Source organism: Myotis myotis, unplaced genomic scaffold, assembly GCF_014108235.1.
Source record: "Myotis myotis isolate mMyoMyo1 unplaced genomic scaffold, mMyoMyo1.p scaffold_m19_p_10, whole genome shotgun sequence".
Taxonomy (NCBI): domain Eukaryota; kingdom Metazoa; phylum Chordata; class Mammalia; order Chiroptera; family Vespertilionidae; genus Myotis; species Myotis myotis.
Genome location: NW_023416314.1, coordinates 74,063,639 through 74,091,285, shown reverse-complemented (window position 1 = coordinate 74,091,285; position 27,647 = coordinate 74,063,639). Strand labels below are relative to the sequence as shown.

Here is a 27,647-nt window from a genome sequence, read left to right as displayed (position 1 = left end):
CAGTGGGGCTTGAAAGGAAAATCACAGAAGTTATAGAAAACAAGGAGGCTACAGTCTCTTGGCAAATCTCCATCTAGTGGAGTAAATAGGTGATTCCAGTTCAGATTCTATGAAACTCTGTCATAAAGATTTATGGAGGTTCAAGGCAGGGTTCTGTGCTAGAGCTAGAACATGAGAACCAGAAGAAACACTAGGCATCACCTAATTCCTGGTATCCTCTGTGCCTTATTTGATGGCACCCATGTCTCTCCTCCCCCAGCCCACGACCCTGCAAACTCTAAGGGCTGGAATTCAAAAGATGGCATCAGCTGTGCCATATGCATTTTGGGAAATTATACCTTTAGGATCTATTTTAAAGGGCTGTCACCCAGCCATTGGCCCGCACACATGCAGCTCAGAGCAGTAGCATGCAGAAATCAGCCGTAGCACACTTGTCCTGTAGGTCGGAAGCCAACCCTTATTTTATTCAAATGTGTACAGGAGATGCGGAAGGAACAGGACCACACAGTACTGTGGCCGTGTGCACAAAAGCCACCATCAACATCTCATCCAGGCTCCGCTGTCCTGGGCTGTCCCTTAGGTGGCTCCTTGGAGCTCGGTCTGGATGGATGGAGCCTTGGAAGAGACCTCATGAAACCCAGGCCTCCCAGTCAACCCTTCTCCACCAGGGCTGACCATGACATTTGCACCATGGGAGGGCAGGTGGGGAAGGCCACCAGGTCATTTGAATGGGGATGTTTTCTTTGCTGGTCACATAGTCTTTTTTGAAGCAACCCAGTTCTTGCAAGCAGATGGCTTCCAAATGGTCAGAGCAGCCAGGGAGGCAGGGGCCTATTCACCCTCCACGAGCTCTCCTCACCCTCCACGAGCTCTGTGCTTGAAATCAGAAGCCCTGGATCTGCCAAATTCAAGGGCAGAATCCCACCTCAGGTCCACTCTGCCTCATGCAACACACACACGCATGCACGGAGGCACAGACACGGTCTCAGTGGGCCTGAGCTCACTTCATGTTTCTCTCGATCCAGTCCTTAAAAGGCAGCACCTTGCTGAAGGCCGTGTAGAGGCTGTGGCTGCACGTTTTGTCGTAGCTCCAGCTGACCAGCCCCACCAGATGCCAGCGCGGCTCAGGGGACGCCTGTCCCGGGAAGGACACAGCCGCGATGCCCCCCGTCTCTGCCGTGCAGATGTCGGAAGGGGCGGCGGGGTCCCGGCTGGCACAGAACATGTTGTCCGTGACACTCACTGGGATGCCGTGCTCTTCGTGCTGCTCCTCACACATCAGCGAGTCCACCACCCTGAACACCCCCGAGCGGAGCATGTCGTTCTTGTAGCCGGGGCTCCTCACGTCTGCCAGGACGTTCCAGCCGGCCACGGTGATGTGGGCCTCCTGGAAGGCGGTGCTGAGGTCCCGGGTGGCCGCGAGGCAGATGGGCTGGACGCGGGTGCTGATGCGAGCCTTGTCCAGGAGCTTCAGGACGGCGATGTCAGCGTCCAGCAGGATGGGGTCGTAGTTGGGGTGCAGAATGATTGCAGAAATCTACACATGAAAGGAATGGACAGCAATGGTGAGCCGTCCACTCCTCAGTGGACAAGAGCAGGAAAGCCTTGGGGCTGAATTATCGGGAATAAATGTCTTAAGAGACAGTTGCAATTATTTGGAGATACTTTGCCCAAAGGATCATAGAAAGCAATTGCTCAGTTTCCAGGGCTGCAAACTGAAATGCCTACTGGGGCCTGGCAGATACTTTGAATAAGTGGAGTGGAAAGGTGAGGCTGCAGGCGATGAGAGCACACACCTCGTCTAGAGTGGGCAATTGCCACCTGGCTCTGGCTGGCCACTGCCATGCAGTAATGGGGCCAGCATTCTAACTCTGCCAGAGACTAGACGCCAGATCTTCATCTGAAACCTGATTTCTAAATGTTGGCGAACAACTGATTTAAAAATGATATGTTAGCACGACTGAAACACAAACCCCTACAGGCTACCAGTTGGCAATCCCTGATCCACTGTAAACATTTCATTTATCTTCAACCCAATAAAATAGAATGTTCCACAGACTTTTCCACAAGTCTTCCCTGATTGTCCCAACGCTTGCTGATCACTCTTTGATGGGGGCCTCTAGAAGCTTACATCTGTGATACCTTCTACCATTTTATGTATTTTTTTCTATTATTCCACCTACATTTGGGTTAATTTCCTCAGGGCTTCTCTTGAATTGAACTAATCATGATACATTAGTCTGTCTCTACACTACTAGCCTGTGGACTCTTTAGGGCAAAAACCATGGATGGATGGATGGATGGATGGATGGATGGATGGATGGATGGATTAATGGATAGATGAATGGATGAACAAATGGACAGATGGATAGCTGAACAGATGGATGGGTGGGTGGATGGATGGATGGATGGATGGATAGGTGGGTAGGTAGCTGAAGGAGATAGAGGGAAGGAGGCAGGCAGGGAAACAGAGAAGAATATTATAAATTGATTTGGAATATCTTGGATAAAACCTCTCTATGTCCTCAAAGCCCAGTACAGTGCCCTAAACATAACAGGTGGTTAACTTTTGATGACCACAATGAGAGATATTCATTACTATCTTATTTTTAAAACAATTAAATGGAAAAAAAGACTCTGTAATCTTTCTAGATGCTCCCTCCCTATAGTTGTCAATATGAAATCCTGGGTACCTGCTACATGCCAGGCTCTCTGCTGGGTGCCAATGTGCTAAGGTGAAGGACTGACGCCATCACTGCTCTCCTAAAGCTGGGAGTTTGCTGAGCCAGAGGTCCAGGGTCCACCTTGTAACCCTCTCTTACCCGCAAGCTCTGGATGGTCTTCTCATCCCGGTCGTCATCCCGGTAGAATTTCCCCAGCACAACTTTGAGGTCTGCTGTCTTGACCATGGTGACCTTCCCCAGGTCAGTTACGCAGTGGGCAGCCACCACCACGGTCCGCTCATTCACCAGGGCACCGCTGCAGACCAGGAACCACTCATCCTTGTGCAGGCTGCCCCCATGCACCCCGCTGACCCTCCGGTAGATGGCCGCCTGCCACGGCCAGCGCAGCCCCTGGGTCTTCGGAGCAGTGATGTTCTCTGTTTTCCCACAGACTACAGAGAGAGCACGGGCTCAGTAAGATCAGCTCAGAAGAGAAATGTGTCACACAACCAAGAGAGCACAAACCCATCGGTGTCATGACTAAGAAGGTAACTTGTGGGTTTTTTCCCCGCTTTATTAAATATTAATCAATCACCTTGCCATAATTGTCTATAAAGTCTGGGGTAAAGATTGGAGACTTCCAATCCCAGGCACTTACTGGGCAAGTTGCCTAATCTCAAAAGCCCCAGTCTTTTGCTTTCAAAATGGATAGAGTAATAGCAATCACCTCACAGGGTGAGATGATGTATAAAACTAGTTAGACTTGAAATATTATGACTATCATAAAGGTGACCACCATGGACTAAGCCATGTTGCTTTCCTTTGACAAAGAGGATGGGAAGGTAGCTTAGGATGTGCAAGACCCTATTCCAAACACATCTACATATTATCTCAGTAATCATTATAACATTATGAGTAATTAATACCTCATTATCTATCTATCTATCTATCTATCTATCTATCTATCTATCTATCTATCTATATAAAAGCCTAGTGACTGAACGGTGGACTGACCAGAATGACTGGTCAACCAGTCACTATGACGTGCACTGACCACCAGGGGGCAGGCACTCAACGCAGGAGCTGCCCCCTGGTGGTCAGTGCACTCTCACAGTGGTAGTGCCACTCGGCTGACCGGGATGAGTGGCTGCTCTTGCAGTGGCATGAGCAGCGCTCCCACAGCAGGCTGGTCCCCACAGGCCATGCCCCCCCACCAGTGCACGAATCCGTGCACCAGGCCTCTAGTCTAATTAATAACAATAACCTAATTAATACCATTGATTAATGAGGATGACAACTGGGGCTTTGACAGGGTAACCAAGATGACATAACTAGAAGCTATCTGACACCTTTAACCCCTTCTCCACTTGCTTTTTAATGACTGCTCTCTCCCTTTTCTCCAAGTAAATATAATAGAATTAGCCACAAGAAAGTATGCCCCATCCCCCCAAAATTATCTAAGACTCAATGAGTTAATTTCTCCTGGGTAATAAGTTTAAGCCACAGGAAGGAAACTCTAACTGGAATTTCAGACATCACCAAGCTAGGGAAAGTATTAGAGTACCATTCCTTTGGGCAAGGAACTTCCCCCCATCCCTCTGCCCCCCACCCCAAAAAAGGGTTAATGACTTTTCACAGGCTGCTGTGCAGGATGTAAGCTGCCCAAGCCTAAGGATGAACCTTGACTCACTAGGGATGCAGGATGGGGCACGCCCACTCCACTTCCCAGTTCTCAGACAGGTCCTCCGGCTGCTGCCCAGGCGGCGGTAGAAAGGCGAGATGCATTCATACTGGAGCTGGGTATGCAGATGTTGGTACCCAATGGGCAGGTCTCCAAAGGGAAGGGCTGGCTTCTTGGTAGGGATGCCCTGCAGTTTCTGCTTGCTGAAGGTTGATGAGTACAGCTGGTGTAATGGGGTCTCCCTGCATCAGGGCAGATGGATCCAGAGAGAGAACAAAGTGAGACAGTCATTGTGGCCTTTTTAGTTCCATGCCAATCCCCATGTAGATATTTGGTTACATTCAAAGAAAGCAATGGATTCTGTCTCTCTCCTTCCTTTATCTCCCCTTTTCTTTCATTCTCTGTCTCTCTTTCTCCTTTCCTCTCCCGGCCTCCTCCCCCTGCACGCACACATACACTTCCCTTCTACCATTGCGCAAATTATCTTGCACATTTCAACCTTCATTTTCTTCTCCATTTCCATTTCTGGCATGTCTCCAGCTGTCAAGGATTTTAACCAAGGAAGATAATATCTGACATAATAGCTGCTATCCAAAGGAACACTAACATGCACACACACAAAAATTAAATTAAACAGGAAAGGGAGTTAATTTGAATGGGAGAAATCCAGACGTATTTTTTTTTCTCTAACCGTTATCATAATGGGGCAATATCAGAAATTGGCTTGAACTAAACTGAGTTGCTACAGGAGCTTGATTTAGCAATTAGTGGATGTAATTAGTACACCTCGGAGAATAGAGCTTTCTCTCAGGGCACATTGATTGGGAAAAATATGGAGTGTTGTGTGTAAATGTCAAAAGGTTTTTTAAATGAGCCCCGAAGTTGAAGCCCCCGGAGACCACTTGGGGATTCTTGGGGGAGATGTACGCACATCGTACAGCTTGTGTTCATTTTATATCGGTGCATAATGGCTGTTAACTGGAAAGTTAGAATTCCTTTAGGAATCAATGTGCTCATCCCGGCTTATTGAATGGAGGGAGGAAGCCCAGAAAGGTAAGTGGGAGGGCCTGAGGGCACACAGGAAGCTAAGCCGGTACCCAAGGCAGCACTTAGCAGCCATGATTCCCACCCTGCTGTCTCTACCGCACCAACTTCATAGCATCTAAAGCGATTTATTTCAGATGTCTCTACAGGGATTTGCTCAGAGCAGATATTCAATGTCCATGGATTTCATCAGAGAGATCCTCAGCTCATGTTCAGAACCAGGTCTGCAGTTCAGGGAGCTCCCGGATTTGCAAACAAGCTCATCTCTTGGGCCATCTGTTGAAGGCCTACACTGCCTTCGGGGGTTCCTGGGTAAGCCTGGCTGCTGGAGATTGGCATACCCCCGCTCCAGCAGCCTGTCTTCCAGAAAGATTCTTAAAACCAAGTTGTAGGCTTGCTTTCTTATCTGCATGGGACACCTGGCACCCGGGTCCCTGACCTCCCATTACAAGTGCTTTTAAAATGCAAAGCCGGAGTTCTTTTGTTAACAGCTCCGGCCTCCTCTATGAGATGTCTACTTGGGAAGGACAGGTGGGTCAGGCTTATCCCACTGGCTGAGGGTCCTGCCCAGGTGACTCACAAAGATCAGAAAAGGGGGTGGAATCTGGATTCCACTGCCACTGCCCCCACGGAAAGGCCCTGCCTGAAAAGGGAAGTGAGACATGGGAGTGAGACAGCCGCAGGAAGAAGGAGAGACTGATGAATATCCTGCTACAAGAACATTTCAGGTCACTTAGTTGGGGTTGGGGTCAATTCTAGTCACTTATTGTTACTATTTCCAAAAAAAATTATTACTGACAGGTGTGCATAAGGCTAAGGTGTTTTTGCTAAGGCCTTTACATAGACTTAGTTAAAGTTTCGTGCATAAGGGAGTAGACTGTGAAGATTTCAGACCCTGGAAACCCTGGATTTGCATCTTGGCTTTGCCATTTCTTCTACCAATGTGACCTTGAGCAAGTTCCTTAATTTCTCTGAGCCTCAGTTTACCCATCTGTAATAAAAATGTTATAATAAAATGTATAATAAAATGATAATAAGACCTACTTTGGAGATTGTAGTGAGGATTAAATGAGCTAAAAGATATAAAGCATTCGGAAGAGCAACGGGCACACCGCCAACACCCAATCAAAGTTAGTGTTGCATTTAATCCTTACACGGGACTGAAGTTATTATGATTACTCTTCTTTTTCAAAAGAGGAAATGAAAGGCTCAGCAAGATTAGGAACTTGCTAAGGATACCCAGTTCTAAAGAGAGAGACCAGAGCTTGAACCCTTGTTTGCCCATCCAATTCAGTCATTCAGTAGATGTTTATCAGGGGCCTCCTCTGTGGCAGGCACTATCCTAGGTACTGGGACTTCAGCATGAACAAACAGGTAATGTTCCTGCACATGTAACTTTTATGTATTTTGGTAGGGGTGGGGGATGCAGATGGAAATAGAACAAGTAAACCAAAAAACTGTATGGAAGACACCAGGCTGAGATGGGCACTAAGATGAAAAGTGAAGCATAGTAGCTTGGCCGGCATGGCTCAGTGGCTGAGTGTCGACCTATGAACGCGGAGGTCACAGTTCAATTCCCAGTCAGGTCACATGCCCAGGTTGTGGGCTCAATTCCCAGTGTGAGGCATGCAGGAGGCAGCCCATCAATGATTCTCATCAGTAATGTTTCTATCTCTCCCTCGCCATTCCTCTCTGAGGAATTAAAAAATATAAAAGGTGAAGCATAGCAAAGGCCAGAGAGCACTAGGTAAAGAAGTCAGCTCAGGGTCAAGGTGGAGGAGAGGGGTTGCTCGTTTTTAAAGGACAGTCAGGGAAGGTCTCTTTCCTCCAGAGAACTGGAGGAAGCAAGGTGTTAAACCTCATTGTAATCCAGTGGAAGCAGCCTCCAGACAGAAATGCAAAAGCTCTGGAGCAGATCTGTGCTTGGAGGGCTATGGCAAAAGCAAGGGGGCCATGTGGCTGCAGAGGAAAGAGTGAGGAGAGGATGCTGGGAGATGAGATGAGAAGAGTATTTCCTACAAAGGAAAGGAGTAGAAATGGGTCTGTTCTCTCCCCACTGGGTGGTCCCCTTCTGTCCTTCCAGGAGTAAGGCAGGGTGGGTGTACTCGAGGGCTCACAGTCCTCCTTGGGGTAGGCATTCATCTTTAGTTCCTGGGCTCCACCAGCCTGCCTCATCTGGCTGGTTACTACCAAGAACATCTTCCTGAGTCACAGCTGGCTGCATCTGGCAGGAATGCCATCTCCCTAGGAGCTTCCATAATAAATACATAGACATTTCAGGAAGAGCAAAGTATGGAAATGCAGTTCATCAAAGATCATCTTCAAGTCTCGCTTCCCAGCAGCCACCTACTTTCCCAGGATCCAGCGAAATCCAACCATTGCTACCTCTTGGCTAAAGGCAGCTGGCTAACCAGCCACCATCCAACAAGCCCTATTCTCTCATGCCAATCAGCACTGAGTGTCCCTAAGAAACCCGAGCTGCGTGGCCAAACACAAGTGGGAAAAGGAGCGGGGAGGGAACCTTCATTCGCCTTCACCTTCAGAGGCCAGCTCACCTGGACTGAACCTGCATTGGAAGAACTCTCCGTCTCACCAGGTCTGAGATCTTTGGTTCCCGGCAGGCTAGGGATAAAAGAGACAGCGCTGGAGATTCTTGTTCCATTTTAACTGCTCCCGTCATTCAGTGCAGACGCCGACCTGACCACCTCTCTGGACACCGCACGTCCCCCAGGCTCTCGGAGGTGGGACGTGTGCAAGCTTGGAGAGCTTAGCAGAAGCACAACTGATACCCCCGCTGGAGAGCCCAGGTGTACACTTCGGAAGAGCTCTCCACCTGTGTGGTTTGGAACAATGGCGGCTAACAGACCAGGATTATCCGGACACATAAGTAGCGTTTGTAAACTTGGTCAAAATGGCATAAAAGTCAAAGCGAAGGTTCTGAAATCTAGGCCAACAAAGGGAATTACAAGGTTCTCATGTGAACGCAGACAGCGGTGTCAACCTGAACGTCTTGGGTAACTGACTCCTCCACGTCGCTTCCTTGCAAGGAAGGCTCCTAACAACCCTTTGAGGGCGAGTCAAAGCCCAGTTTAACTTTCAAGTCTTTTCTTCTTCCCCAGTAAAAAGAAATCCTCCCCACGTCACTTTCTCAATCAAGCAGCCAACATTCATCTCATTAGCAACCTAGGGAACTGGGTTTGCATTAACTTGTAAGAGAAGAGTTGACAAAAATCTCCACGGGCATATGGGACACCCTTTCCATGCTTAATGAAACCAAGAATCGGGGAGTCTGTGCTGGTGGGGATGAAAGTCGCTTCTGGCTCGAGTCTAAAGGGATTTATTCCTTTCACAAACCACCCTCTTTCATTCCTTTTTCCCATGATTAGGGTTGTTGACAAATACCCAGAAGGGAAAGTGGAGGATTGAGGCAATTATCTGGATAATCTAGGCCAAGGACATATCCCCACTGCCAAGGGGTAAGGGCCAAACTCCTCTATACAACATTCCTTTGTTTTCTGGTCCCCAACCACCTTTTTTCATTTATCTCCCAGATTGCCTCACTTTGAGTTGACATGATTCTTTCACTCCTGCCTATCCTTCTTTTCTTCTCCTTTGTTTTCCAACTAGATTATCGCCCCAGCTCTCTTTGCCTCTACAAATCCCCCCCAGCCACCCAGACCGGCTCCAAGCCTCCTCACTGCATGCAATTGTCCCTGCTCCAGGCATTAGGGTCGCTCCCTTCTCTAAACGTGCACTGCCCATCTGTTCTTGGAGCTCTGCCTTGGATGGTCAAGAGTTTTCTGCCTTTTAAAGATGCTGGTAAACATTTTAACATCTCAAACCTCCCTCCACCTAGGCTGGCAGGAATGGTGTGTCCATCTTGTTTCATTTCCTGCAGGAACTTCATGTTACATAGAGAGGAGATAAATGTAGCTATAAAAATGCATCCTGATTGCTTCAATCCAGTCCTTGGGTTTGCATATTGAAACTCAGCCCTGTCATCTTTCCTAAACTGCTCTGATAACCACATTCTGTTCTCGATCACATCAAGATGTTGTGTCACAATCCACTTGAGTATTAGGGTGAGCATGTAATAGTCACATCTTCACCTTTTTGGCAGTCTAAAACAGAAGCAAATATACATAGGGGTGGTCTCCAACCTAAGATTAATAAATATATGGTTCCAGTGAGAACTTAGGGAGAAAGGAATTTTCCTAGCAGCTCAAACACATGATGGGAGCTACCGAAGTCCAGCAACTCCACCTCTATTTCTGTAGCCTTCGGAAATCTTTGCAAGTTACCTTTTATGCAGATGGGCTGCTTCCCTGACCACTCTCCACTCTGCTGGCAAGTTCTGTTCTCGTTGCCACTAAGAACATACGAGCTGTTACAGAAGAAGGAGAAGACGGTGCCAACTTTTGCATGGCGCCCATTGATGAGCCCAGGGCCTCCTGTTATTTTCTTGTATCCATTGACTGGACCCCCAGGGTCTGAGCAGTTTCTTTCTTCAATGACTAAAGGGAGAATGCAAGAACAGGAGAGCTATTAAAAGTCTGAAGCATTCCATTTTAGGATCGAATCTTTTCACGTTTAACTGAATGAAAAAGGCAGTGACATGGAGCTGGCACTTAACGGAATTACCAAGAGAACATGCCCAATAGAAAATGCATGTATTAGTCATATCTTCACCTTTTTAAACAAAAAAAAATTTCATTCTCTATGTAAAGAAATTTGACGCCACAACGGGCTCCCATATGATCATGTTCATTTCTTTCTCCAAGTGTGGGAGCTGGGAAGGCCTGGACAAAATAACCATTTCACCTAGATTTTATGATCTGTATGGAAGGGTTATTGTTTTTCAGTGTTGTTATATTATCTCTAAAGCTTGGGCGATTAAACTAGATTATTTCATATTTGTGTTGTACCCAGAAAGTAGAACCGATCAGAAACAAGAGTGCATATATGATAACACACAGGAAAATAAAAAGTGCATAAAGGAACTGAACTTAGATTTTAGATTTCATATTCAGGAACATGAGTGTGTTGAAAGTTATAGTTAAAAGTACTAGAGCATAATGTAAATTCAGGGAAACAACAAATTCCCTTGATGTCCTAATATAACTTTGCATCTAAACACTTACCAATATTCATTACAAAGTTATTTCTATTCTCTACTTCGGTTAAAGTAGAAAAAGCATCACCAGCTATTCTGAGCTCTGAACAGGATATTAGCTATATCCTGGAAATATTCTATCAGATAGATCACATATTCTTCTCAAGTGGATTGTGACGCAATACTAAATAAGACTTGCCTAAGGACACAAAGCAAGTCCCCCGAAGACTCCAACCTTTAGTTACTGAGTTTCAGTACCAATTACTCTAATAGCTTCCCGAGTCTCTTTTCTTCCTTCCTTTTTTTTTATTGTTGACAGTATTACAGATCGCCACCAATTTCACACCCCCCACCCCTCACTTAACCCATTCCCCCAAGTCCCTGGCCCACCCGAGGCTTTCACCATACTATTGTCTGTGTCCATTGGTCATTCCTACATGTATGTAAGTTCTTTGGTTAATCTCTTTCCATTGTCCCACCCCTTGAGATATAGCAGCCTGTTCCATGCATCCATGCCTCTGGGCCTGTTTTGTTTGTCAGTTTATCCTAGACTCTTTTTAACCCTTTCTTCTAAGACACAATCTCCATCATGCAATGCAATTATGCATTTGACATTCTTTTCTTCCCATAATTGTCCCAATTACCTTTCAAGCAACTTGCCTCCAGGCAAGAAAAGAGTCTCCATTCAGATAACACTTTAAAAATATTTGTGAACTAAAATTAATTATTTCCTAAGTTCAATTTGGCAAGGCTGATGATATTAGCTAAATTATAGGTTGTTTACTCTAAGATTGACGACAATCCAAGCAGTGGCTGATCTCAATGATACTCTGCTTCTGGGCTATATAATATGAGCAGTTTCCCTGGTGGGTGAGTCCAAAGCCAATCAGAAGTGTTAAAAAAAAATAAAAAAAAGTCACTGAGTGAGCTGTAAAAAGTTCCTATAATGGTATAGGGAGTGCAGTGTACTTTGTGAACTCAAAAAGTACCTGTGGCCCTGGCCGGTGTATATCACTGATTAGCGCGCTGGCCTGTGCACCAGAGGGTGGTGGGTTCAACTCTGATCAAAGGCATGTACCTGGGCTGCAGGTTCGAACCCCTCCACCCCCCTCACCCTCATTGGGACACATACGGGAAGCAACCAATCAATGTGTCTCTCCCACACTGATGTTCTTCTCTCCTCTCCCCTCCCCTCCCCTCCCCTCCACTCCTCTCCCCTCTCCTCCCCTTCCCTTCCCTTCCCTTCTCTCCCTCTCTTTCTTCTCTCTCTCCCTCCCCCTCTCTTCCACTCTCTCTCTAAAATATCAATGAAAAAAATGTCCTCACTCCTTGAGTGAGGATTTAGAAAAAAAGGAAGGAAAGTACACATGGACTCAAAGCGCCAGTGCTTGTATTTCCAGGAATGGAAGAAGAATGCAGAGGAAGCAGTCCACCCTGCTTCCGTGATGGCGTCACCTTCTGATAGTACAGACTCATTCAATGCTGAACATACAGCTCAGCAGCAACCGACAGGAGTCCACAGACTGCAATCATTTTACTAGCATGGTGTGTTATACCTGCAAGTTTTAGAAAATGGGATAGTTGCCAACATAAAAATCAAAGGAGTTCTCATAAAAATCTGTATTAAATTCAGGTCTGGAAACCCTGGGCCTGTATCCCCACGTGGCAACAATCAACTGTCATCGAGAAGTGGCTCTTGCTTAGATGGAGGCTGAATTCTTCATGTGGCCACAGCCCCCCTCCCATCTCCCCTCCCCAGCAGCCTGGCTCTGCAGGCACTTGAATCTGTGGCCAGTTAGCTTATCAAAGGGTGATGATTTGTGTAATTCAAGTGTAGTTCTTCATCTGTTTTGAGCTTTGCTTGCTAGAGCTTATGGCCAAGAAAGATTAGGTGATACTTAAGACCAGTCCTGAAATACTGAAAGATAATGAACTGTACTCAAGCCACATCAGTCTCAGCAGAAGAAAAGAAATCCCTTCAACAGTGAGCTTGAGGATAGGGGTCTTCTCTCCTTGGATGTAGGTACTGCCATTAGGCTCCCACCCATAATTTCCTATGTGCAGAATTCTCATACACTTAATGTGGGTATAACTAGCAGGAACCTTGGAGAGTTCTCGAGCCCTTGGAGGTAAGAAAGCTTTAGAACAATTCAGGTCCTTTGTTTCTCTCAGGAAGGAGGCTTTATAAGAAGACTTACAGAGAAACAGCCTCAGGATGCACAATCAAGTCTGCCAAGGCTGAGGAATTCTGCTGTATTTCTGTCATTCTTAGACGCATATTCTTTTACTATGTGATATGTCTGACCTGAGGTCACATGAATATTTTTCCTGTCATATTTCTTTACGCCAACCCCCAGAAAAGCTATCATTATATCAACAGTGGATCTTAAACTTGATGAGATCCTAGAATGGAGAACTATTATTTGGTTTTAAGTTACTGTTCATGGAATGTCACCAGGACAGATAGGAGTAATACTTCTGAGTTGGGAGTCCACTGGAAGGCAAGGCTCTATGGCTAAAATTCAAGAGACATATAGACAATGGAAACAGACAAAGGATCCAGATAGTGTAGTTGTTTGACATTGCTTAAAAATAATCATACTGAATATGTTCAGGAAAATAAAAGGTAAAATTTCAGTAGAAAACGTAAAATCTTGAAAAATAACCAATGGACAAATCTAGAACTGAAAAGTTACAAGAATAGAAATGAAAAACTCAGTGAAGGAGTTTAATAGAAAATCAGATACAGCTTAAGAGTATGAATAAACTAAAAGATACCTTTAAAAAATCAGAATAAAGCCCAAGGTAGAAAAGGGTGAAGTATGTACAGAAAAAGTAAGGGACACGGGGCGCACATTGAGAAGGTTAATAAATACATGTAATTGGCATACCAGAAGGAGAAGGAAGAAAGAATGGAACAAAAACAATATGTAAAGAGAGAATATCTGAAAAATATAAAGCAGATGAAAGACATCAACCTACAGATTTACTGGTACAAAGCCCAAAGCCAGATAAACATGAAGAAAGCCACACATAGACATAATACATAAAACTGTTAAAAACTAAAAACAAAAGGAAAAAATTTTAAACAGCCAAAAGTAGAAAAGGAGGCTGGAAAAACATACTTGAATATAATTATTCTCATTATCTCTAGCTTATAACTTTAAAAATGAGTTTTCCTTCCTTAAACTTTTTTCCAAGTTTTATAATCAGAAAAATGTAACTTGAAACGTTTGCTATTCGTTTTGTTGTTGTTTCTGGGTTTTTTTTGTTGTTGTTGTTTGTTTTAAGTATCAGGGAAAATGGTTTGGCCCCAGACCTTCCTTTTGTTTCCGTATTCTCTCCACCCCATGCAAATCTCTTATCATAGAGTAATCCAACTTTGCATGAACTCAAATTTAAAAGAGTTTTGTTTCCAGATGCTGGTGAAAAAAAGAATGGCCTACAGGATCAGCTAAATACAGATTCAAATAATCATTTGGTTCCCCAGTGTCCAGAACAAGTACACAGTAAGTGCTCAATAAATATTTGTTGGTGGATGGAATGGATAGAATGAAATTTATTAATATTTCCATTTAATGCACAAGGGTGTGGGAAAATGACTCAATATTTTCAAGCCCTGTGTTTCTCATCTGTAAAACTGAATAATACCATTTATCTGTCTGGGCTGGTTTAAGGAGTAATTGAACTAGCACATAATCTCGTTTTCCCTTGTTTACCTTTATTTACAAGGCTTCCAACAGCTTTAAAAACCAATTCCCCAAATTCATACACATTAAAGAAAATTCCACAAAGAAATCTAAAAGCCCGTGACTGGCCCTATTAGAGTAACAAGCAATATTCCACTCTATTTTCTGGCCTCTTGGTAATGGCTACCCGTGATGGGCTTCCAGACCTGGGTCCAGTGTGTTGACTAGGGCTTCTGGGTACCAACCATGGTCTCTGTACAGTCATCTCTTTTAATCCTGCACAACAAAGCCTTAAAATTAGAATCCTGTATCAAACGTCCAGGGGACATTATTCTCTCTTCTCTCTCACTTGTTTTCAAAGCTGGTCATCCTCCTAGGATGCTTTGAAGATAATTCTAAGACTTCCTCCATCCATTCTCTTCTCTCCTGTTGGGTTATAGACCATCAATATCTCATCAGAGCATCTCCCCAGGGTTAGATTTCAAAACAAACTCTACCGCCAACCCTTGCCATCCCTACAGGTTCTCTTTTTTAGAAACCTTTGTATGTCCCCATTAAATAGATTCATGGTCCTTTTCTATTTGATTTTTCAAGGCTTTGTGTTTCATTTCTCCTCACAGGGATGGGTGTTTCCAGACAAAGTCAAATGAGAATTTAAAACATCTGCATCCCTGGGCTGAAGGAGCATCAAGCTCCTGCTTTGCTAAATAAAAATAGTCCATGATGAATGATAAATAGCCCACTGCCCCATTACTTTTGTGACTCACCCCAGGGACACAAACACATTAAGTTTAGTGAGCCCTTGCATGCTATTTCGTGAACAAGAACAGGACTTGGGAGTCCATTTTTTCTGGGATATTATTTCATATAAACATTTGAGGAAAGACCTTCTCCACCTTTGTCTTCAGTTTTTCTCAGGACACCAGTATGCGGTGGTTTGCTGTGGTACCACTTTATGGCCATGCAATGGCTTTGTGAGCATTTTCATAGTGAACATTATGGGTGCTCCACCCAGGTCCATGTTCATCTTTTTTACTAGCTCAACTTCTACATGTGAGTTTATTGCTGAGAGCCAGCACCTGCCACCTTCAGAGGCCTGCCCTCAGGCATGGGCACCATCTTGCTCATGTGAAGAACTGAAAAATGCCTCCATTTATATTCCCCCCATGCACACCTCAAGGTTGCCTGTAGCCAATGACTGATAGACATGAATACAAAAGCCCACCTCCTGATCCTCTAGGTGTCCTTTAACTCCCCAGCACCCCATGGGATGGGGCGAGGCTGGGACTGGAGCCCTGCATGCCTTTCATCACTTAGGGAGATCTCGGGGAGGTTGACTGGCAGGGCAACTAGAGAGGCTGGATCTCATCAGAGGGCCCCACCTCCACAGATAGTCGCCCTGGCCAGCCCCACCCCAGCAGAGCTGTTTTACCTGAAGGGATCAGGTGCTCTGAAACAATGGGCTTTCCCAAGAACCATGGTGCAGTTCTAAAATCCACCATCGGAGGACTCTCCCTACTGATTTAGTGCTGTCTGAGTAAAGCCAGGGACCTCTGTACAACCGTGGGACACAGAGGAGGCCCCAACAATGACTGAGACTAAAGTTCTTAGGACGCTGAATGATGGGCCTTAGGATTGGATTTAAGTTGGTTTAAAACAAGTAAAGTTGCATCTTTTGCTCTCCTATCTGATTGGAGATGGTACCACAGGGAACCACCGCATACGGTTGTCCTGAAAAAAACTGAAGACGAAATGTTTACATGAAATAATATCTTGATACTAGGTAGCTGAGATGATCAGGTCCTTAAATGTTTACATGAAATAATATCTCGATACTAGGTAGCTGAGATGATCAGGTCTAGAACATCTAGGAGAAATGGCCATGATGATGGCCATGATTTAGGAAAAGTGGCCCTTCAGGGCACACAAATATCACTTTTTCTGTGCCCTCCAGTCAGGTCAATTATATTGAATGTAGCAAAAGGAAGTCCACACTCTTCATCCCTAACTTAGGGGTGGCCTCACCTCCCTATCACCCTAATGATCACCAAACTCAGCGGTCAGATCCCAGCAGTGACAAGGAAACAGGCCTCTTCCTCCATTACATCACTGTCCACCCACATACCCTGGTTCACAAAATATCCTTTTCTGAATGAATCTTGAGTGTTAACAAGATACATCAGATGCCCATGAATATCTTTCTTTTCCTGTTGCTTCAGTTTCAAAGCTGTAAGTTTAACTTTGGAGACAAGATCAATAAAAATCCCCCCGGAACCAAAGAATCCAGTCACTGCTCTGCCCTTTGGAAGTCCGGTGTGTGGTTCTCCCAATAGAGAAAGACTCTGAAGCGTGTGGCCTGTTGATTTCACCGACTTTCTTACTCCGTATATTTAATGAGTGCGTCCTCTGTGCCCAGCAGGATAAGGCATGGACAGATGATTTTGGCAACTTTAACAGAGAAATGTTTAGCTTAAGTCCAGAAATAGAAATGATGTCAGTTAAGGCTTGAGACACCTCAAGGTTCTCCCCAGCTTCACTTAAGCACTTATAAGCATATGGTTTGGGGCCTTCCTTCCAATTATGTATTCCCCATGTCTTCAGGGGAGTAGCTATATATATGTCTGTGTGTGTGTGTGTGTGTGTGTGTGTGTGTGTGTATTTTTTTTCATTGGCACCAATTTATCCTATGAGATTAGTGCCTTCCTTAAATGTGCTTCTAAAATTACACCAGAACAAAGGACCCTAACATGGGGACCTTAAATGAATTTGAATGGGGAGTGCGGGGGTCTCAGGAAATATTAGCCAGCCCCAGCAGTTAACCTGAGTTACAACAAATATTTTTATCAGGTACAATAGGTAGAACTGAGTTGATACCACTTAGCCTGCTGTATTTACGGAAAGAAAACATCTTACTCTGCAGGCAGGACCCTTGGGTGAAATGAAATGTTCCCGCTGAGGAGGGTGGGGCGGAGAAAAGAAAAGAAATTGGGGTATTATTATGTCTTTTTTTTAAATGTTTGTTAATCTTCACCTGAGGATATTTTTCCATTGATTTTTAGAGAGAGTGGAAGGGAGGAAGAGATAGAGAAAGAAACATGGATATGAAAAAAAACACATCAATTGGTCGCCTCCCGCATGTGCCCCAACTGGGCCCTGGGATGGAGCCTGCAACCGAGGTACGTGCCCTTGACCGGAATCAAAGCTGGGACCCTTCAGTCCATGGGCTGACGCTCTATCCACTGAGCCAAACCAGCTAGGGCTATTATGTCTCTTTAGGAGCTGCATGAAAGCTAGAAGAGTATCTCAGCGTTTCAGCAAAGACAACAGAGCCAAAGCCAACAAAATTCATGAGCCCATTATCTAGCTGGGAGCCTGAGGCGTGTGAGTCTCAATTCTTAGCTGCCCTTGGTGTCCACCCACTCTCACTCATCACCCAAAATCAAGGAAACAATTTGTGACAGAACTTCGGTCCTGTTTGGAAAAGGCATTAACTTTCTCCCTGGGGCTTTGACTCCTGATGGAAACGTGATTTTTCACGAGACCATCACCCAGAGACAACCCGCCGGGCTCCCCCTTGTCCTCATTTTTTCCTGTTCAGCTTACATTTGAGTTCGGTGCCTCTGGACCAGATCCCGTTCTCTTTTACTCCCACAAGGGTCTTCCCCAACCAGGAATAACACCAACTGGTGATGTAATCCCCACTGAGAATCCTTTTTATCGCTTTCCAGCCCATGGTATCTGCCCCCTGCTGCTGTCCAGCCCTCCGCGGGTGTGAGAGAGAGAGACAGTATCCGTGTGAAATTATGCTTGGATTGCACACACTGCCCTTTATTCATCCGGCAGCAATTTGGAGGCTGAGGCTCACAATTAGCTATTTGATCTTAATCAGTATTGTCCGTGGCCCCGGGTACACTGTGTCTTTCGGATACCACGTTTCCGGTGCTAGGATGGCCTAGTTAATTAAACAGCTGAAATGGCCTGTGCCTAAGAGACAAGTCAACTTTGAAAAATCTTTTGATTTTTCATTTTATTTTGGTTCAAAATCACCCGGACGCATCCTCGTTTGGTAGAGATGGTAACCTTTGTAACTGATAGACACTCTGCTGTCCTCTAACTAATGGATCTGCTTGTTAGAGTCTTCTTGGGGCACCCCCGCACCTCAGAAGGTTTCTGAGTCAGCTCTGGGTGTGTATTGGGGGTGGGTAGTAACACTAAACTACTGGGGGAAATGTCCTAGCGGTGTTCCTAGTCCACCTTACAATGAAAATGGCCCAAATTGAGGAATTCTGCTGCTAGTCTTGGGGATAATGAGAATGGCCTTGCAGAGGAGGCTGGGGCTGCTGAGCACATCTGAATCCTAAGAGATTATGGATTCTCGCCCTCTTAGGCGTTCTCATCACCACCATCACCGAAGGCCTTACTAGAGGAAGTTGATGTTGGCAACTGGAGGGCCTGTGACATGCTCCTCTGCACTTGAGAAAGGCTAAGATTGGAATTGTTCTGTGGTTCTGCCAAATAGAAGGAAAAAAAAAAATCTATGCTGCATAACCCTGCCTTATTTCCTCTAGTACCTAACAGATGCTTAAGGGCTTAGGCTGGATGCATGTGCAAAGCAGGGAGGATAACAGTTCCTAACCCACGGGGATGTTGTCACCATTAAACAAGACAATGCCGCATGAAGCACAGAGCCTGCCGATGAACAGCGAGAATAATAACCACAGCTGTTGTTGTTTTAATGCTTGGATACCAACAGGGAAGCCTTGTGTTTTATGAGGAAGCTTTCCTCTTCTGAATCAGAATGAGGGGCAGGGAGCACATGCCCCACGAGGCAGGAAGCGTTAAGGAAAAGTGGGGGGCTCTCCAGCCTTTGTCAAGGGGCTGGAGTCAGACCTGGAGTCCAGGGTGGCAGGGATGTTTGTTTCCATCAGAAGTTAACTCTGTTCTGGTCTCATCTTCTATTCTTTGCACCCTCTTCCCTCTTCATTCAGCCCATCCCAGTAATAATGGGTTGCCACTTAGTCCAGACCCAGAGTAAAAGCTGCCTCCTGCACCAAGCCCTGCCTCAGTAAGCTCGCCTGCCAAAGCAAAAGCCGCGAGGGCCTTGGCAAGGCTCATGCTTTTTTTTTTGCCCTGTCTATCCCTCCAAGTCTAATAAAAAACCTAAGTGATGCTCTGGAGTCCTGGTCTCCCCTATGACCACCAGGGGGCTGACATACGCCCACCACGTTACATGAGCAACGACTGAAAACCCGCATGAGGAAAAAGGGAGGCCGAGCAGATAACGGGATGCTTGGGCAAAGTGCTCTGGAGTTTCCAGCTCCTCCCGACACGATCCCACCGATCACTTCTGAGTGCCCCCTTGCGGGGCTGCCCTGGCTGAGAAGGCTCCCTGCCCATCATGCCAGCGTGGGTGTCCTCTCCTGGGATCCAGGATTCCTTTATGACAATGGCATTGGTCGTGTCTGCTTGCCCTTTTAAAACCAGAACTTTCTCGTCTGCAGGCAGGTACAGCGGTGGCGATGCTTCGTGTCTAGCAATGATGTGGGAAGGGCGGTTCATAGCGGTTCACAGAGGAGCCTTAGGGAGCTGTGGGAAGAATTTCCTTAAGGAGCCCTGAGGAAAGTTTGCCATAATCATCCAGTCTGTAGAAACCAGTGCTGTTGCCCTACCCCTTTCCCTGGAGAATCCCCTGTGCTCTGCCAGTGGCCATAATAGGGGCCCGGAGTAGTAATGAGAATCATGGCTCCTCTGACATCAACTCAGTGCCTTATGTCATTCCATCCCCACCAACGTTCTGAGAAGTACTTGGTATTATTGTTCTGAACATTATAAACCAGCGGTTCTCAACCTGTGGGTCGCGACCCCTTTGGCGGTCGAACGACCCTTTCACAGGGGTCGCCTAAGACCATCCTGCATATCAGATATTTACATTATGATTCATAACAGTAGCAATATTACAGCTATGAAGTAGCAATGAAAATAACTTTATGGTTGGGTCACAACATGAGGAACTGTATTTAAAGGGCCAGAAGGTTGAGAACCACTGTTATAAACTGAGGCTCTTGGGAGTTCAATGACTTGTTCAAGGTCCCCTGATGGATAAACTGCAGGCTCAGAGCCAACCCCAGGTCTTTCTGTCCTCTGGGCCAAGCTCTTCCCCTGGAGGGCACCCTGTCACTATGGGCAAAGGTGCTCCCGTGTTCTGGATATTGAGGATAAGATAGGGCTCTGGACCCAAAAGCCAGTGAACTGATTTTATAACCTCTCAGCTGAGGTCCTAGAGCAGGGGTTCTCAACCTTTGGGGGTCGAAGGACCCTTTCACAGGGGTCGCCTAAGACCATCAGAAAACACATATATAATTACATATTGTTTTTGTGATTAATCACTACGCTTTAGTTATGTTCAATTTGTAACAATGAAATTGGGGGTCACCACAACATGAGGGACTGTATTAAAGGGTCGCGGCATTAGGAAGGTTGAGAGCCACTGTGCTAGAGCCTACTATTTCTCTGTGATGGGAGAGGGGATTGCGACTCATCGGGGGTCAGCGGTAACGTTTCCATGAAAAGCGCAGATCTCCTAACCGCTTATTCTGATGAGAAGCACGGGCCGCCCCTTTGAAGCTGAAGCAGAAAGTGTTCTCTCCTCCTGGGCGCTTTTCTCCCAGCCCTGGGGACAGGCTAGTGGGAACCTCCTGCTTATCCAAACCCCAGAAACAACCAGATTGCCCGTCTTCCTTTAATTGGTGGAGGCCATTGTGCTGTGTTCCAAGGCGCGGCAGAGCCCGCAGTGTGAGCTTTGTGCCCGAGAGTCAGCCGGGTTCAGCGCGCTTCATTGGGATGCAGGGGGAAGACCCGGCCTCGTCAACTGGGCCAGAGGAACAAAGGCGACATGGAAACTGGAGCAGGCGATGAATCCCCCGCTCTCCACTTTTGCAAAACAGGATTCCGACCCTTTACTTAAGAACTTATTTTGTCCTTGTGTTCCATACAAAGAAACAGGAAACTTCAGAGGAAAAAAGGGGCCCCAGTTTCTTACATGGTGGCCCAAGGAGGTTGGGGTCGTGGAGGGTGCTGGCAGGAGGCTGGCTTGGCCCCAACACTGACAGGGGAGCCACTCCCCCGCCTTTCGATTGCTCTCAGAGAAGGTCACCTGGGAGCAGGGGAAAGCTGTTCTTTCTTGGGAACAAATTAATGGGAAGTCTGAGCATAGCAGCACTTAAATAATGTATTTGCGGCTCTCAGGACCTCTTACCAACTAAACACTGATTGTTTCTTATTATTTTTAATAAAAATATGTTGTTATTGATTTTAGAGAGAGGGGAAGGGAGAGGGATAGAAAAGATAGAAACATCGATGAGAGAGATACACCGATCGGCTGCCCCCTGCATGCTCCCTACTGGGGATCGAGCCTATGTATTGCCTGGGCATATGTATTGCCTGGGAATCGAACCATGACCTCTTGGTTCATGGATCAATGCTCAACCACTGAGCCACACCGGCTGGGCAATTATTTCTTATTCTTTATCTACTGCCCAGGAAGTCCCAGGGAGAAACGCCTTTCAGGCCCACGGAATTCCTTAGAAAAATCAATCCACTTCCAGCTTGACCCAGTTTCTGAAATGCAACTGCTAGTTCTTATCTCAGGACAACTGTCAATAACGGCTCATGTTGAAAATCGGTTAAATCTTTCAGTGACCACTTTGGGGACAGCTCTCAAAAGTGTAACTCTCATACCCTTCGAACTAACAGCTCAACAGCTACGGATTTATCTCACAAAAATACCTCGACATGTGAACCAAGAAAGATACGTTAGGGCAGTCATGGCGGCTCTCTTCACAATAGGAAACAAACAAACACGAGAACAGGTGCACGTGAAGGAACTGGATGAAGAGATGACTGTGTCTACATCCACACACTGGAATGCGCGGCTATTTTTTCAAATGAGTGAAAAACATGGTTAGGGCTTGTTTCAAAATTGCAAGGTCAAGTGCCACAGACAATTTTCATGATGTTTCCCTCACTGACTTAGTTGGAGCGCGTGCTGAATTTCCCAGGAGGAAAACCAAACACCTAAACCTTACAGAGAATAATCAGACATTTGGACCAGCACAGACTGACCTGGAACACATAGCCATGATACGGGCACTGAAAACAAGTTGAAAATCGTATGTGTGCTTTAATCCACTTCTGTTTAAAACAGGGGTTCTCAGGGGTTGGCACGACTGACATTTGGACAAGATAACTCTTTGCAGGGTTGGGGGTGGGGGGGCGGTTGGGGTTTTGCCCTGTGCATTGTGGGATGTTTTGCAGCACCCCTGGCTTCTACTCATGAGATCCAGCAGCACCCCAACTCCGCAATGATGACAAACCAACAATGTTTCTGGACATCACTGAAGGTCCCCTGGGGGTGGGAGTGGGGAGCAAAATCCCCTCCAGTTGAGAACCAAAGGTTTAAAATGATGATATATAGACAACTTCGGCTTGCACACCCTAGAAGACAGTCTGGAAGGATACTCATTATGTTGTTAACTGCTGGGAACCAGGCTTGGTCAGGAAAAGCAATGTTCTCTTTCTATTTTACACATCTCTCTGCTGTGTGATTGTTGTTACAAGTATATACCTCTTCTACAATTAACTAGAAAACCAACTGCTATTCCACTCCCACTCACAGGCATGCACATATGTCAGGATTCTCTCTGGAAAAGAGCGACAGGTGGGCCTCGCCTGGGAAGGCAGGTCCTTGGAGAGGACTCGATGATGAGACACAATAACCACACGCATCAACTGGTCGCATCAAGCTTCACCAAGCCCTGCAGTGAGATCGTGTCTGAGAGCTTGTGAGCCATGTGGGGAATGTGAGATCCTCGCCTCCACTTTTGAATTGGATGGGCCCCTCTCCTGCTCCAGGGAGCATCTAACGCTTCCCCAGGATTCCAGGAGGACAAAGCATTAAAGCAGCAGCATTGCAGGGTTGGTACTATGTAAATAAAAGATAGATTTCTCACTAATATTTGCTTCCGTTTTTTTAAAGCTATTTTCAAAAAAAAAATACATTTCTGGAATCCCGGCATGTTTGGGTTTCTTGTTAATCTTCAAAGCATTTCCTCCGGGGAGATAGTTTTAGTTCACTGATACACTCATGAGAAAAGCAATAAAGATTTTTCCTCCCCCCCCCCTTTTTTTTTTAGATGATAGACTGCTGTGGGGAAAATAAATGGTTAAGGTTTGTTCCAAAATTACAAGGTGAAGTGCCACCGACAATTTTCGTGATGTTTCCCTCGTTTTGTTAGTTGGAACTCACGCTGAATTTTCCAGAAGGAAAACAAAAAACTGAAGCCTTATAGAAAGCAATCAAACTTTTGGTCCCCACGTTGATGCCAGCAAATGACTTATCAACTATCCACCACCAATGCCTTCACCCAGTTACAACTACTGGGGACCACGGGATTCTGGGTTTGGAAGAACACTTTGAAAGTGGCCAAGAAGCACTCCCTTGTCCATCTATGCTGGCATTTTGAGTTGAGACAGTTTGTGAATCGAGTTATGAATCAGTTCATAATGACATATTTTATATTCCTTTTCATTATGGTTTTGTTTGTTTTTTTTTTCAGGAAAGGATAACAGTGCTGGGAAGTCCATTTCTGGCTCATAAACTAAGCATGAATATTTTACTCACAACATTTGGACCAATTTTTTTTCCTCCCTAATAAGAGACTTTTAAAGACATTGTAGCATATTTAGAGTACTTTACTTTTCTTCATCCAATCTTACCTTTTATTTATCGATAATGTGCAGTTACTTCATCAAGAAATTGAGCCTTCTCTTTTTTTGTTCCCTGCCCTGACTCTCAGGATTTGCCACTGTCAAGACTCTAGAATCACTCTATAAACCAAGTCTTGAAACAAAAAGAAAGCAACCTTTCTCTTCTCTGCCTTGCACACAACACAGCAGGCTGAAACGAGGCAGGAACCACGAAGGGGAATGCCATTTTCCAAGCATCTGGCATAGCCCTGCTAGGCCAAAGCGAAGCAAGGGCTGCTCTTATCGGAACACAATGGCACACTCAAGGACACCCTATTGAAACCATCCATGGCTTCCGTCTGCATGGTTTGCAAGGAAAATTCATGAACTCAATTAAAAAACGTATGAACTCTATAGAAAATGTTACCCTTTGTGACAGCATGGATGGACCCAGAGAACATTATGCTAAGTGAAATAAGCCAGTCAGAGAAAGACAAGTATCATATGATTTCATTCACATGAGGAATCTAATGAACAAACTGAACTAATGAGCAAAATAGAGACAGACTTATAGATAGAGAGCAGGCTGATGGCGCTGGGGAGGGGGAGTGAAAGGGGTGGGCAGGGGGTATGGAGGGATTGAGCAACAAAGGGGAAAAAGAAAAAGAACTGGATATGGACAACAGTGGGTGATTGGGGAGGGGAGGAGGGGAGGAGGGAAAGGTTATAAAGGGGATAAATGTAATGGAGAAAAAAGTATGAACTTTATAGAATGCTGTCAAAACAGGCCCTTTTGTAGGATGTCCCAAGATACCTGTGCACGCCAGTGAGGAGGGATTGATGCAGACACTGTGGGTGGTCTGTCCTCAGTAGGCACTCTCTCTGTGGGCCCTTCCCACCCACTCCCACCCCAAGCAATCTTGTTTCACCTCCGTGGCCTGCACCTGCCGTCGCTTTGATGCTCAAAGGCTACTGGGACCACCTGGCCCACAGGCAGAGGAAGTGAGGCGTGTTCTGCTTGCCCAGGCCAGCCCTTAGCCGATCACTGATTGCAGTGGGGATGGGCAGGCATGGCTCCCTTGCTTTGAAGCCAGGACTCACTCTGAGATGTGACTTACATCCATTTCTCACGGCCAGAGAATACTGGGGCTGGGATTCTGTCCACATTATGTGCCACCTTGGACAGACCATCCCAGACACCAAGAAACAGCGTACGTGGCAAGCTCCCCAAGCCCTCTCCATGCCAGCCCCACGGGACATGTCAGCTCCCACTCCCAAGGCACACTCACGATTTTCACAGCGCCGCCCGGTGTAGCCTGCCAGGCAGGCACACCTGTAAGATCCCGTTTGGTCAACCAGGCATGTGCCGTCATGGAAACAAGGGGACGAGGAACATGCTGCAAGAGAAAAGGCGGTTTCAGTGCCACTGTGTGGCGTGTCCATTTCTTCAAGCCTGGGGTCCTGCAAACACACACACCCATTACTAAAGCAGAGCCCCTTTCACCCCTGCAGAGGGACTCCAGGGGCAAGCAGCCTTGGGTAGCTTTATTTTTTTAAATATATATTTTTTTATTGATTTCAGAGAAGAAGGGAGAGGGAGAGAGAGATGGAAACATCAATGATGAGAGAGAGAGTCATTGATCAGCTGCCTCTGGCATTCCCCCTACTGGGGATCGAGCCTGCAACCCGGGCATGTGCCCTTGACCGGACATCAAACCATGACCTCCTGGTTCATAGGTCACAGCTCAACCACTGAGCCACGCCAGCCGGGCATCCTTGGGTAGCTTTAGATCATCTTCGTCAAGGAATCCCAGAATCCTGGATTCCGGGGGAAAGGAAGTGGAAGGTGATTTTCAGGACACTGTGGAACGTGTGCTCAAGAACTCCCGAAGACGCATTCTGCAAACAGTAGTCCTTTAGGATGGTGAGAGTTCTGGGCTCAAATACGGTGGGGAAACACTACTAGTATTAAAGGACATTAACCCGACTTCCCTTCTGCAGAACTTCTCGGAATGCAGTCCAATCCCAGACGATGAGGGCTGGGCCGATCCCTTAAGATGGAGCACTTGGGTCCCTTTTGTTGAATCCTACTTCCTCACCCGGACAAGGCAGCAGGCAAAGTCAGGCTTAGGGTTAGTTACTCGTAAAGTAAGTGGCATTTACCATTGTAGCTTAAACCATTTAATACCTATTTTACAGATGGCAAAGCGAGGCTCCGAGCACGCCTGGTGTAGGGCAGCCGTGGAGTGCTTCCTATGGACCAGACTCCCTGCTCGGCCCTTCATCTTTCTGTCTCCCAGAGCCTCCTTAATGGCGCAGGATCTACCGTTACTCCCTTAGTCACTGCTTAGGAAACTGCGCCCCGAGGAGTAGAAGAACTTGACCAAAGTCACCTGGCTTCTCCTGCCAGAGATCCAAAGCTAATGTCCTTCACCATGCAGGCCCCCTAGTGGGAGCTCTAGAGCCAAACTGCTTGTGTATAAATCTCTGGTTCCACCCCCATAGCTGTGAGACTTTGGACAAATGACCCAGCCTCTCTGTGCTCCAGCAGCTGTGCAAGGGAGATAACAATCCCTAGTTCTGGTTCCCGTGAACATTTCTGAAATATACCTCGCCATTTCTCTCCTCCGGCTCAATGTTGGGGCTCGTCTGAGACCCCGGCACGCCAGGTCTGAATAAGGTTGAGCAGGGAGGGGAGCGGTACGCAGAAAGGAGGTGTCTGCGTGCAGCATAGTCGCAAAACGCTACATGTGTCTCCATGGCCCTTACCTGTGATCTCTTCAAAAATGGCATGGAAGCCATCGAAATTCTTGGAGCCGTCTGAATGGAACAGGATGTGGAGCGAGGAGCCCGTGCTCCTGATGGGAGCTGGCCGCTCGTTGCCGCAGAAACGCTTGATGATCTGGCCATCGCTGTTGTCGCCGTCACGGACCTCCACGTAGTCATACTGGCACATGTAGTCAAACTCCAGGCTCAGCATGACAAACCTGTGGGCCGAGAAGGTGACAGCGGGACCCACGTGGGCCCCAGGCAGTCCTGAGACCCCTGGGCAATTCGAGGCCAAATGATGCACAGGCCTCTGGACATTGGGTGCCACTGGCTTGGTCAGATAGGGGACTGGTCCTGGAGGGCTTGAGTCAAATGAACACTGTTAGTGGACAGGTGTGTGTACGTACACTGTGTGCGCACACAGAGCACGCCCAGGTGAAGGGGTGCCGTATGCCGTTCAGGGAATCTCTGTACATGCTGGCTCCTTCGGGGACAGCTGAACTATTCCTTCCTCAAAGAGGCCTCCCTGGTAGATCCCTTATTTTCTTCATGACGTATATACACATTTTTGTTTCTCATTTTTATCTCTTTGATGTGTGAGTGTGTGTGCATGTGTGTATGTGTGCTTGCACATGCACACATATGCCTGACTCCGTCACCAGACTGCAAGCTCCTTGAGAGTAGAGTGGGGCATCTGTCTTATTCCTCTGTGCCTAGAGAGGAGTAGGAGAGGTGACACAGGAGGCGGAGAGCAGTTCTCTCAACATTTATTCAGCAACAACTATCCACCCAGCCCCTGCAGTGTACCACGTTCTGTTCCAGGCACTAAGAACTGTTCCGGTCAGACTCTCCTGTGCTACTTCTCTACAGTTACAATAAAACCAGGTCTCTACTTTGGACTAGGAACAAATTAAACATTTTCATGGACCTCAAAGCCCATTAGA

The 27,647-nt window shown here is 46.4% G+C and overlaps 1 protein-coding gene across 9 annotated transcripts in view; it reads right to left on the bottom strand.

The window, feature by feature from the left end:
• Nucleotides 1-431: 431 nt before the first annotated feature.
• The window catches only part of PAMR1 (peptidase domain containing associated with muscle regeneration 1), a 142,524-nt gene continuing 115,308 nt past the window's right edge, over nt 432-27,647 (bottom strand). For 8 of the 9 annotated variants that reach the window (XM_036326181.1, XM_036326179.1, XM_036326183.1 and 5 more), the window contains 7 exons: nt 26,704-26,921; nt 25,224-25,331; nt 9,690-9,902; nt 7,944-8,010; nt 4,354-4,586; nt 2,823-3,115; nt 432-1,537 (listed from right to left, as the gene is read on the bottom strand). In XM_036326181.1, the coding sequence (XP_036182074.1) occupies nt 1,001-1,537; nt 2,823-3,115; nt 4,354-4,586; nt 7,944-8,010; nt 9,690-9,902; nt 25,224-25,331; nt 26,704-26,921 (1,669 nt within the window). In that variant the 3' untranslated portion in view covers nt 432-1,000. The remainder of the gene's footprint in view (nt 1,538-2,822; nt 3,116-4,353; nt 4,587-7,943; nt 8,011-9,689; nt 9,903-25,223; nt 25,332-26,703; nt 26,922-27,647) is intronic. The other variant, XM_036326185.1, reaches the window with a different exon arrangement.